At 40.9% G+C, this 13,348-nt stretch overlaps 3 protein-coding genes across 3 annotated transcripts; all 3 read left to right on the top strand.

Moving 5' to 3' along the window:
• Positions 1 to 1,527: 1,527 nt before the first annotated feature.
• LOC139749295 (uncharacterized) lies at positions 1,528 to 4,479 on the top strand. Its single transcript, XM_071663019.1, has one exon. The coding sequence runs from the start codon at positions 1,528 to 1,530 to the stop codon at positions 4,477 to 4,479; it is 2,952 nt and encodes a 983-aa protein (XP_071519120.1).
• A 47-nt stretch (positions 4,480 to 4,526) lies between these two features.
• LOC139749294 (uncharacterized) lies at positions 4,527 to 4,973 on the top strand. The gene has a single exon (XM_071663018.1). It carries the CDS (start codon positions 4,527 to 4,529, stop codon positions 4,971 to 4,973), a length of 447 nt encoding a protein of 148 aa, XP_071519119.1.
• A 4,793-nt stretch (positions 4,974 to 9,766) lies between these two features.
• On the top strand, positions 9,767 to 12,961 carry LOC139749293 (uncharacterized). The gene has a single exon (XM_071663017.1). The coding sequence runs from the start codon at positions 9,767 to 9,769 to the stop codon at positions 12,959 to 12,961; it is 3,195 nt and encodes a 1,064-aa protein (XP_071519118.1).
• The last annotated feature ends 387 nt before the right edge of the window (positions 12,962 to 13,348 follow it).

The raw sequence follows: 13,348 nt of genomic DNA, 5'->3' as shown, positions 1-13,348 counted from the left end.
ACAAAGTTCTGATAGGACAGCAAAAAGGGCAGCTCCCCGAGAGAAGACTCAAACCATCACCTGCATTCTTCAATACCTCCTTGGACTTGTTTGGCCCATTAATGATAAGACACACTGTAAAACGGAGAACTAGGGCTAAGGCTTATGGAGTGATATTTACATGCCTAGCGAGTCGTGCAGTCCATACTGATCTGATGGAAGGATATGACACACAGAGTTTCTTGAATACATTTCGTCGGTTTGTTTCCATGCGGGATTATCCTCACACCATGCATTCAGACATGGGAACACAGTTAATGGCTGCCAATAAAGATTTCAGGAATATGACTTAAAAATTGGAACATTAACCAAATATCTCAAATCGGGCTTCATCAAGGTATGACATGGTCATTCAACAAATCGGCGAATGCACCCTGGCAAAATGGTGCATGCGAATCTCTGATTAAGACGGTGAAACGGCTGCTTGTTATAGTAGTGGGCGAAAATGTACTAAGCTTCGGCGAACTACAAAGTGTGTTATATGAGGTACCAAATATGAGAGAGAGACTACTTCCCAAACTTAACTATCAGGCAAAAATGGCATACAGCACGTAGAAATTTGCGGGAAAGAGATGTTGTTTTAGTGCAAGACAGTGATTTGATTAGAGGAAATTGGAAGTTAGCACAGGTTGAAAGAGCTAAACCAGGCAGGGACGGAAAAGTACGAGATGTAGTATTAAGATACAAAATCTCGAAGTCTGACTCTATGTGTGATGGGAAGGACAGGTTGATGAACAGATCGGTTCAGAGACTTGTGTTGCTGCTCCCCATTGAGGAGCAATAATTGTTTTGGCTTGTAGTTGTGGCGGGAGTGTACTGAGAATATCTTAGTTTTTCCTATTGGTCAAGTTTTCTTTGTCCTGAATAGATAAATTGTATTATCATAACTATATTATTGTTATTGTATTAACTAAATTTGTAATTTTCTAATGTTTTGCATACAATTTCAACTATTATTTTGATAATGAGATATTGTATTTCTCTCTCCCGTTTTGGCATGCGCTTGTCGCTCTTCTTGTGTATAAAGTTGTAACGTAGGAGTTGAGTGACGTGGACAGGATGGAAGTGTTGTCCAGGCCGTCAGCTAGAGGCCTGTATGTTCGTTGGTGACGACTGGTGGAGGGTTGCAGTGCCACGGTGTGAGACAGGGATTTAATGTTCGTGATCCTGGATATGTATGGCACATGGTCCACTCTCAAGAATGTTATGCCGGAGTACACCATTGTGCTAGTAATTGTGACCCTGAAGTTGTGAAAGGTGATCTCAACTCCAGTTTCAGCTGGGAACTGATAGGGGAGGCAATGTGTGAGTAATAGGATGTATCAAATAAGACATTGTGATAATAATGTATATGTGTGGGTGTTATGTTTTGTAATTGGTACTGTGACATGTACACTTATTACAGGTTGGACCTAGATTAAATAGAGTAACGACCAGTGCTGTCTCACTTACACCTTAGTGAAACAGTCCAACACATCCCCTACCAAGATGGATGAACAGCTGATGAAGGAGCGGACCATCGCCAAACGCAAGTTTACTAGGAAGGTCAACTTGTTAAAGGAGGCGCAAGGCCGGGATGACTGCTTGGAAGTGTTACGAGGTATTTATGATAACGTGTGCAAACAGTTCCTTGATAGTGAAAAAATTAATGAGCAGTTAGCTGAGTCTCTTGATACAAAGAAATCAAATTATGATGTGCTCATTAATGAACTTGATACTTATATCACTGATATTGAAAGGACAAAAATTCAGGCTCATGCAATAATAGCTAAAGTAACAAAGAAAGACAAAGCCAGTGTTAACGAAATGCACAAAGTGAGAATGCAGCGGTTAACTCCACCACATTTTGATGGCAAGATTCGTGATTATCCCACATTCTGTAAAGACTATGAAAGATTAATGAAATCAGTATATGAAGATGATCCATATGTGTTGCGATCCTGTCTGTCGGGGGAGGCATTGGAGGTAGTTCACGGGGTGGATGACTCTTTTGATTCCATGATGAAAAGGTTGGATGCCAGGTATGGCAATCCAGCAAGACTAGTGCAGTCAGTCTTGAATGACATAAAGACATTAAAACCAATACCCGAGGACAATCCACAGAAATTCATGGATATGGTGAGCATAGTTGAGAGAGCCTCTTTAGATTTAGAGAAAGTTAATTTGTCTGAAGAGATGAATACTGTTACTATGGTCAGTCATATAGAAAAGCTTCTCCCACCAATGCAGAAAAGAGAGTGGACTAAAATTTTGCAAACTCTAAAGGATAAAAGTAAAATGTTTGAGGAGTTACTGAAATATTTGTTGAAAGAGAAACAAGCACTAGAATACATGAATGATGACATTAGGGCAACTAACCCTAATAGTAAAGTGCATGTACACTCAGTGAACCTAGACAGTGAAACTGACGTATTCACTACAGCCATAACCCAGCTTCATGGAAAACAAAGCAAGATGGAGGAGTGTTTAGTTCATTTATCTAAGCAAATCTCTATGTTAACTGGAAATATGTCTGGAGTAGAGTCTCAAAGACCAGTTGAATGTTGGTACCATGGCACAGATACACATGATATTACTCAATGTACGGTGTTTCAAAAACTTAACAGCAAGGAGAAGATTGATGCCGTATATAGGATGGGTGCCTGCTTCCTTTGTTTACAGTTAGGTCACAGGGGCCGTCAATGTTCACAGAAATCTTTATGTGGTGAATGTGGGAGAGGCCACCATCAGATTCTCCATAATTGTTTTGGTAAAGAGCAGGGATACATAAACAGCAGTTTGTCACCAAAAAGGGGCGTTTTGTTAATAATAAGTTCAGTTTATGGTAACACACGACCCATAACTACCCTCTGGGACTCTGCTAGCAATACGTCACTCATAACTGATCGTATGGCAAAATTTATGGGCTTAAAAGGGAGAAGCATAAATTTGGCTGTTACTAAAGTAGGAAATGACTATCACAAATTTGAAACATTGGAATATGATGTTCCTCTTAATGATTTTCAAGGCCAAACTCATGTAATCAAAGCTTGTGGAATCTCAGAAATTACCTCAGAAACAGGACAGGTGGATATGGGTAGCGTGGCAGATTTACTAGGAGTACAAGCTAAGAACATTGAACGTCCATATGGCAAAATTGATCTGTTGATCGCCGCTGATTACTGCAAATTATTCCCATCTGTGGTTAAAACTGTAGGTAACCTCCAACTATTGTGGGGACCATTTGGATACTGTATTAGAGGTTCGCACCCTAGATTAAAGGTGAAAGGTGTCGACTCTGCTCATGTTCTTGTTAGGATTAATCACATTGCTGCATGTACGGTAAATGATTTAGTTGTTGAATCAAAAGCCAGTGTTACGAGAAGGCTTGATGACTTCTTCTCTGTAGAAAATCTGGGGACATGTTGCATTCCAAAATGTGGCAACTGCAAATGTGGAAAGTGTCCCCTTGGAAGTAACAAATATAGTCTTAAAGAAGAAAGGGAATTGTCTCTAATAACACAAGGTTTAATACATGACTCAAAAACAAGTCAATGGACAGCTTCCTATCCATGGATAAAATCGCCAAAGACCTTGCCAAATAACTTCACAGCCTGCATGGGCAGACTTAGAGCTACAGAAAAGAGATTAGCAAAAAGAGGAGTTGCATATGCAAAGGAATATAGTGATCAGATCAGTGACATGGTGGAGCGAGGTGTAGCTCGAAAATTGACTACAGATGAAATCAAGGACTATCAGGGCCCAGTACACTACAACCCTCATCATGAAATATTAAGACCAGACTCTAAATCAACTCCCATCAGAATAGTGTTTAATTCTTCTGCCTCATACATGGGACACGTCTTGAATGACTATTATGCCAAGGGGCCTGATATGCTGTGTGATCTTTTTGGCATATTGCTTAGGTTTCGTCAGAGTCCGGTAGCAATTGTGGGAGATATCAGTAAAATGTATAATTCTGTACTCCTCTCTGAAGCGGATAAAATGACCCACCGGTTCTTGTGGCGAGATATGAACACTACCAGGGAGCCTGACCATTATTGTTTACAGACGGTAACTTTCGGTGACAGACCCAGTGGAGTGATTGCCATGACAGCCCTCCATAAAACTGCCGAAATGCTCAAAGACAAGTACCCGGAAACAGCTGCCATGATCATTAATAACTCGTATGTGGATGACATTCTTCATTCATGTGAAAGTGCAGAGGAAGCCCTTGAAAGAATGAAAACGACCGAAGAGATCCTTAAAAGAGGAGGATTCCAGATGAAACAATGGGTAATGTCTGGAAGCCATGATATGACAGAAGATTCTAAGATAATTGCTACTGAGGTTGAAAAGGTACTAGGGATGATTTGGGAACCAAAGAAAGATCAATTCTCTTACAAAGTAAGGATAACTTTTCTACAAAACGCAAGAAGATCCGCACTGGTCCTGACCTAACAGTAGAGGAAATAGTGCAAAGGATACCCAAACAACTGACAAAAAGGATGATCCTAAGTCAAGTGGCGTCACTATACGACCCTCTAGGCCTTGCTACACCTTTCACGATACGATGTAAGCTATTAATGAGACATCTCATCACACGAAAACAAGAATGCAAAGCTGATGAGCAACTGGGTTGGGATGAACCAATCCCTGATGAAATGCATGTGCACTGGGTTAATTTGTTCCAAGATATGTATGCCTTGGAGGATCTAAAATTTAGGCGGTGTATAAAGCCTGATAATGCACTTGGTAACCCCACACTTGTCATTTATGCTGATGCCAGCAATATTGCATACTCTACATGTGCATACATTCGCTTTGAACTGAAAGATGGCACATTTTCTGCTCAATTACTCGCAGCCAAGAGTCGAATTGCTCCCATTCGGCAAATAACTACTCCGGACTGGAGCTTTGTGCAGCAGTATTGTCTGCTAGGTTACGGAAGGTAATAGAAAAAGAAACAAGTTTTGTGTTCGATAGGGTACTACATCTAACTGACTCAATGATTGTAAGGTCACAGATACAAAATGAATCACATGGATTTGGAGCTTTTGTTGGAACAAGGATTGCGGAGATTCAGACACATACTAATACTAATGATTGGTGGTGGGTGGCCACTGACGGCAATGCTGCGGACTACGCCACACGGCCACAGAATCCAAGAAACCTAGGATCCGAGTCAGCATGGCAAAGGGGCCCACACTATTTAACTTTACCTATTGATCAGTGGCCAATAGACCAACCTTGCATAAAGGAGTTACCAAATAAGAATAGAGTATCACTACAATGTAACATCAAACAGGAGGTAACACCCATGATGAATATTGAAAGGTTTAGCTGTTACAAAAGAATGATAAAGACCACTGCTATAATCCTTTGCATTATTAGAAAGAAAACATTCAGAGGAATATTGCATACACTCACTGCCGATGATGTGAGAAAGGCAGAAAGGTACTGGGTTAAGATGGTCCAAAGGGAATTCGAAGAAAATTGGAAGGAAAGATTCAAAAGGCTAGGACCCAGTAAAGATGAAGATGGGATCATTGTAGTAGGGGAGAGAATCAGCAGCTGGTTGAAGGACAATTGGAATCAAAACCAGTTTATGTTACTCTCGCAAAACCATCAGTTTACCAGACTATACATCACTTACTTACACAACACTGATCACGGGGGTATAGACCTCACCTTAGCTAAACTTCAAAGTAGGTTTTGGGTACCTAGAGCACGAAAGGTGATCAAATCGGTAAAGGAAAAGTGTGTAATATGCAGAAGGTTAAACAAAGTTGTGATAGGACAGCAAATGGGGCAGCTCCCGAGAGAAGACTCAAACCATCACCTGCATTCTTCAATACCTCCTTGGACTTGTTTGGCCCATTAATGATAAGAGACACTGTAAAACGGAGAACTAGGGCCAAGGCTTATGGAGTGATATTTACATGCCTAGCGAGTCGTGCAGTCCATATTGATCTGATGGAAGGATATGACACACAGAGTTTCTTGAATACATTTCGTCGGTTTGTTTCCATGCGGGGTTATCTTCACACCATGCATTCAGACATGGGAACACAGTTAATGGCTGCCAATAAGGAAATCAAACAAATTAACCTAATATCTCAAATCGGGCTTCATCAAGGTATGACATGGTCATTCAACAAATCGGCGAATGCACCCTGGCAAAATGGTGCATGCGAATCTCTGATTAAGACGGTGAAACGGCTGCTTGTTATAGTAGTGGGCGAAAATGTACTAAGCTTCGGCGAACTACAAAGTGTGTTATATGAGGTAGCAAATATATTGAATGAACGCCCAATCGGACTGAAACCTGGATACGATATATCTTTGGGTGCTTACTTGTGCCCTAACGATCTACTGCTTGGTCGTGCAAGCAACAAGGTACCAAGTGGGCCCATGGTGGAAACGACCGATACAAGGAAGCGTTTCAGTCTTGTACAAAGTATTGTAACCTCGTTTTGGAGGAAATGGATGAGAGACTACTTCCCAACCTTAACTATCAGGCAAAAATGGCATACAGCACGTAGAAATTTGCGGGAAGGAGATGTTGTTTTAGTGCAAGACAGTGATTTGATTAGAGGAAATTGGAAGTTAGCACAGGTTGAAAGAGCTAAACCAGGCAGGGACGGAAAAGTACGAGATGTAGTATCAAGATACAAAATCTCGAAGTCTGACCCTATGTGTGATGGGAAGGACAGATTGATCAACAGATCGGTTCACAGACTTGTGTTGCTGCTCCCCATTGAGGAGCAATAATTGTTTTTGCTTGTAGTTGTGGCGGGAGTGTACTGAGAATATCTCAGTATGTCCTATTGGTCAAGTTTTCTTTGAATTGAATAGATAAATTGTATTATTATAACTATATTATTGTTATTGTATTAACTGAATTTGTAATTTTCTTATGTTTTGCATACAATTTGTACTATTATTTTGCTAATGAAATATTGTATTTCTCTCTCCCGTTTTGGCCACGCCTCGCAACCATACAACATTGTTGGAACCACTATTCCTTCAAACATACCCATTTTTCCTTTCCGAGATAATGTTCTCGACTTCCACACATTCTTCAAGGCTCCCAGGATCTTCGCCCCCTCCCCCACCCTATGATTTACTTCCGCTTCCATGGTTCCATCCGCTGCCAGATCCACTCCCAGATATCTAAAACACTTTACTTCCTCCAGTTTTTCTCCATTCAAACTTACCTCCCAATTGACTTGACCCTCAACCCTACTGTACCTAATAACCTTGCTTTTATTCACATTTACTCTTAACTTTCTTCTTTACCACACTTTACCAAACTCAGTCACCAGCTTCTGCAGTTTCTCACATGAATCAGCCACCAGCGCTGTATCATCAGCGAACAACAACTGACTCAATTACCAAGCTCTCTCATCCACAACAGACTTCATACTTGCCCCTCTTTCCAAAACACTTGCATTCACCTCCCTAACAACCCCATCCATAAACAAATTAAACAACCATGGAGACATCACACACCCCTGCCGCAAACCTACATTCACTGAGAACCAATCACTTTCCTCTCTTCCTACACGTACACATGCCTTATATCCTCGATAAAAACTTTTCACTGCTTCTAACAACTTGCCTCCCACACCATATATTCTTAGTACCTTCCACAGAGTATCTCTATCAACTCTATCATATGACTTCTCCAGATCCATAAATGCTACATACAAATCCATTCGCTTTTCTAAGTATTTCTCACATACATTCTTCAAAGCAAACACTTGATCCACACATCCTCTACCACTTCTGAAACCACACTGCTCTTCCCCAATCTGATGCTCTGTACATGCCTTCACCCTCTCAATTAATACCCTCCCATATAATTTACCAGGAATACTCAACAAACTTATACCTCTGTAATTTGAGCACTCACTCTTATCCCCTTTGCGTTTGTACAATGGCACTATGCACGCATTCCGCCAATCCTCAGGCACCTCACCATGAATCATACATACATTAAATAACCTTACCAACCAGTCAACAATACAGTCACCCCCTTTTTTTAATAAATTCCACTGCAATACCATCCAAACCTGCTGCCTCGCCGGCTTTCATCTTCCGCAAAGCTTTTACTACCTCTTCTCTGTTTACCAAATCATTTTCCCTAAACCTCTCACTTTGCACACCACCTCGACCAAAACACCCTATATCTGCCACTCTATCATCAAACACATTCAACAAACCTTCAAAATACTCACTCCATCTCCTTCTCACATCACCACTACTTGTTATCACCTCCCCATTAGCCCCCTTCACTGAAGTTCCCATTTGCTCCCTTGTCTTACGCACTTTATTTACCTCCTTCCAGAACATCTTTTTATTCTCCCTAAAATTTAATGATACTCTCTCACCCCAACTCTCATTTGCCCTCTTTTTCACCTCTTGCACCTTTCTCTTGACCTCCTGTCTCTTTCTTTTATACATCTCCCACTCATTTGCATTTTTTCCCTGCAAAAATCGTCTAAATGCCTCTCTCTTCTCTTTCACTAATAATCTTACTTCTTCATCCCACCACTCACTACCCTTTCTAATCAACCCACCTCCCACTCTTCTCATGCCACAAGCATCTTTTACGCAAGCCATCACTGTTTCCCTAAATACATCCCATTCCTCCCCCACTCCCCTTATCTCCTTTGTTCTCACCTTTTTCCATTCTGTACTCAGTCTCTCCTGGTACTTCCTCACACAAATCTCCTTCCCAAGCTCTCTTACTCTCACCACCCTCTTCACCCCAACATTCTCTCTTCTTTTCTGAAAACGTCTACAAATCTTCACCTTCGCCTCCACAAGATAATGATCAGATATCCCTCAAGTTGCACCTCTCAGCACATTAACATCCAAAAGTCTCTCTTTCGCGCGCCTATCAATTAACACGTAATCCGATAACGCTCTCTGGCCATCTGTCCTACTTACATACGTATACTTATGTATATCTCCCTTTTTAAACTCACCCTTGCATTCAAATCACCCATCACTATAACCCGGTCTCGTGCATCAAAACTACTGTACTGAGAATATCTCAGTTTTTCCTATTGGTCAAGTTTTCTTTGAATTGAATAGATAAATTGCATTATCATAACTATTTTATTGTTATTGTATTAACTAAATTTGTAATTTTCTTATGTTTTGCATACAATTTGTACTATTATTTTGCTAATGAAATATTGTATTTCTCTCTCCCGTTTTGGCATGCGCTTGTCGCTGTTCTTGTGTGTAAAGTTGTGACGTAGGAGTTGAGTGACGTGGACAGGATGGAAGTGTTGTCCAGGCCGTCAGCTAGCGGCCCTTCATTGTTTCTCGGGAAGGCCTGTATGTTGGGTGGTGACGACTGGTGGAGGGTTGCAGTGCCCCGGTGTGAGGCAGGGATTTAATGTTGGTGATCCTGGAGCTGTGTGGCACATGGTCCAGTCTCAAGAATGTTATGCCGGAGTACACCATTGTGCTAGTAATTGTGACCCTGAAGCTGTGAAAAGTGATCTCAACTCCAGTTTCACCTGTGTGCTGATAGGGGAGGCACTGTGTGAGTAATTGGATGTAGTAAATAAGACATTGTGATAATAATGTATAAGTGTGGGTGTTATGTTTTGTAATTGGTACTGTGACATGTACACTTATTAGAGGTTGGACCTAGATTAAATAGAGTAACGACCAGTGCTGTCTCACTCACACCTTGGTGAAACAGTCCAACACATCCCCTGCCAAGATGGATGAACAGCTGATGAAGGAGCGGACCATCGCCAAACGCAAGTTTACTAGGAAGGTCAACTTGTTAAAGGAGGCGCAAGGCCGGGATGACCGCTTGGAAGTGTTACGAGGTATTTATGATGACGTGTGCAAACAGTTCCTTGAAATTGAAAAAATTAATGAGCAGTTAGCTGAGTCTCTTGATACAAAGAAATCAAATTATGATGTGCTCATTAATGAACTTGATACTTATATCACTGATATTGAAAGGACAAAAATTCAGGCTCATGCAATAATAGCTAAAGTAACAAAGAAAGACAAAGCCAGTGTTGACGAAATGCACAAAGTGAGAATGCAGCGGTTAACTCCACCACATTTTGATGGCAAGATTCGTGATTATCCCACATTCTGTAAAGACTATGAAAGATTAATGAAATCAGTATATGAAGATGATCCATATGTGTTGCGATCCTGTCTGTCGGGGGAGGCATTGGAGGTAGTTCACGGGGTGGATGACTCTTTTGATTCCATGATGAAAAGGTTGGATGCCAGGTATGGCAATCCAGCAAGACTAGTGCAGTCAGTCTTGAATGACATAAAGACATTAAAACCAATACCCGAGGACAATCCACGGAAATTCATGGATATGGTGAGCATAGTTGAGAGAGCCTCTTTAGATTTAGAGAAAGTTAATTTGTCTGAAGAGATGAATACTGTTACTATGGTCAGTCATATAGAAAAGCTTCTCCCACCAATGCAGAAAAGAGAGTGGACTAAAATTTTGCAAACTCTAAAGGATAAAAGTAAAATGTTTGAGGAGTTACTGAAATATTTGTTGAAAGAGAAACAAGCACTAGAATACATGAATGATGACATTAGGGCAACTAACCCTAATAGTAAAGTGCATGTACACTCAGTGAACCTAGACAGTGAAACTGACGTATTCACTACAGCCATAACCCAGCTTCATGGAAAACAAAGCAAGATGGAGGAGTGTTTAGTTCATTTATCTAAGCAAATCTCTATGTTAACTGGAAATATGTCTGGAGTAGAGTCTCAAAGACCAGTTGAATGTTGGTACCATGGCACAGATACACATGATATTACTCAATGTACGGTGTTTCAAAAACTTAAAAGCAAGGAGAAGATTGATGCCGTATATAGGATGGGTGCCTGCTTCCTTTGTTTACAGTTAGGTCACAGGGGCCGCCGTCAATGTTCACAGAAATCTTTATGTGGTGAATGTGGGAGAGGCCACCATCAGATTCTCCATAATTGTTTTGGTAAAGAGCAGGGATACATAAACAGCAGTTTGTCACCAAAAAGGGGCGTTTTGTTAATAATAAGTTCAGTTTATGGTAACACACGACCCATAACTACCCTCTGGGACTCTGGTAGCAATACGTCACTCATAACTGATCGTATAGCAAAATTTATGGGCTTAAAAGGGAGAAGCATAAATTTGGCTGTTACTAAAGTAGGAAATGACTATCACAAATTTGAAACATTGGAATATGATGTTCCTCTTAATGATTTTCAAGGCCAAACTCATGTAATCAAAGCTTGTGGAATCGCAGAAATTACCTCAGAAACAGAACAGGTGGATATGGGTAGCATGGCAGATTTACTAGGAGTACAAGCTAAGAACATTGAACGTCCATATGGCAAAATTGATCTGTTGATCGCCGCTGATTACTGCAAATTATTCCCATCTGTGGTTAAAACTGTAGGTAACCTCCAACTATTGTGGGGACCATTTGGATACTGTATTAGAGGTTCGCACCCTAGATTAAAGGTGAAAGGTGTCGACTCTGCTCATGTTCTTGTTAGGATTAATCACATTGCTGCATGTACGGTAAATGATTTAGTTGTTGAATCAAAAGCCAGTGTTACGAGAAGGCTTGATGACTTCTCTGTAGAAAATCTGGGGACATGTTGCATTCCAAAATGTGGCAACTGCAAATGTGGAAAGTGTTCCCTTGGAAGTAACAAATATAGTCTTAAAGAAGAAAGGGAATTGTCTCTAATAACACAAGGTTTAATACATGACTCAAAAACAAGTCAATGGACAGCTTCCTATCCATGGATAAAATCGCCAAAGACCTTGCCAAATAACTTCACAGCCTGCATGGGCACACTTAGAGCTACAGAAAAGAGATTAGCAAAAAGAGGAGTTGCATATGCAAAGGAATATAGTGATCAGATCAGTGACATGGTGGAGCGAGGTGTAGCTCGAAAATTGACTACAGATGAAATCAAGGACTATCAGGGCCCAGTACACTACATCCCTCATCATGAAATATTAAGACCAGACTCTAAATCCACTCCCATCAGAATAGTGTTTAATTCTTCTGCCTCATACATGGGACACGTCTTGAATGACTATTATGCCAAGGGGCCTGATATGCTGTGTGATCTTTTTGGCATATTGCTTAGGTTTCGTCAGAGTCCGGTAGCAATTGTGGGAGATATCAGTAAAATGTATAATTCTGTACTCCTCTCTGAAGCGGATAAAATGACCCACCGGTTCTTGTGGCGAGATATGAACACTACCAGGGAGCCTGACCATTACTGTTTACAGACGGTAACTTTCGGTGACAGACCCAGTGGAGTGATTGCCATGACAGCCCTCCATAAAACTGCCGAAATGTTCAAAGACAAGTACCCGGAAACAGCTGCCATGATCATTAATAACTCGTATGTGGATGACATTCTTCATTCATGTGAAAGTGCAGAGGAAGCCCTTGAAAGAATGAAAACGACCGAAGAGATCCTTAAAAGAGGAGGATTCCAGATGAAACAATGGGTAATGTCTGGAAGCCATGATATGACAGAAGATTCTAAGATAATTGCTACTGAGGTTGAAAAGGTACTAGGGATGATTTGGGAACCAAAGAAAGATCAATTCTCTTACAAAGTAAGGAGTAACTTTTCTACAAAACGCAAGAAGATCCGCACTGGTCCTGACCTAACAGTAGAGGAAATAGTGCAAAGGATACCCAAACAACTGACAAAAAGGATGATCCTAAGTCAAGTGGCGTCACTATACCACCCTCTAGGCCTTGCTACACCTTTCACGATACGATGTAAGCTATTAATGAGACATCTCATCACACGAAAACAAGAATGCAAAGCTGATGAGCAACTGGGTTGGGATGAACCAATCCCTGATGAAATGCATGTGCACTGGGTTAATTTGTTCCAAGATATGTAGGCCTTGGAGGATCTAAAATTTAGGCGATGTATAAAGCCTGATAATGCACTTGGTAACCCCACACTTGTCATTTATGCTGATGCCAGCAATATTGCATACTCTACATGTGCATACATTCGCTTTGAACTGAAAGATGGCACATTTTCTGCTCAATTACTCGAAGCCAAGAGTCGAATTGCTCCCATTCAGCAAATAACTACTCCGAGACTCGAGCTTTGTGCAGCAGTATTGTCTGCTAGGTTACGGAAGGTAACAGAAAAAGAAACAAGTTTTGTGTTCGATAGGGTACTACATCTAACTGACTCAATGATTGTAAGGTCACAGATCCAAATGAATCACATGGATTTGGAGCTTTTGTTGGAACAAGGATTGCGGAGATTCACACAC

Source organism: Panulirus ornatus, chromosome 7, assembly GCF_036320965.1.
Source record: "Panulirus ornatus isolate Po-2019 chromosome 7, ASM3632096v1, whole genome shotgun sequence".
NCBI classification, from domain to species: domain Eukaryota; kingdom Metazoa; phylum Arthropoda; class Malacostraca; order Decapoda; family Palinuridae; genus Panulirus; species Panulirus ornatus.
Note: the sequence above shows the minus strand (reverse complement) of the source record. Positions and strands in the feature narration are given on the sequence as shown.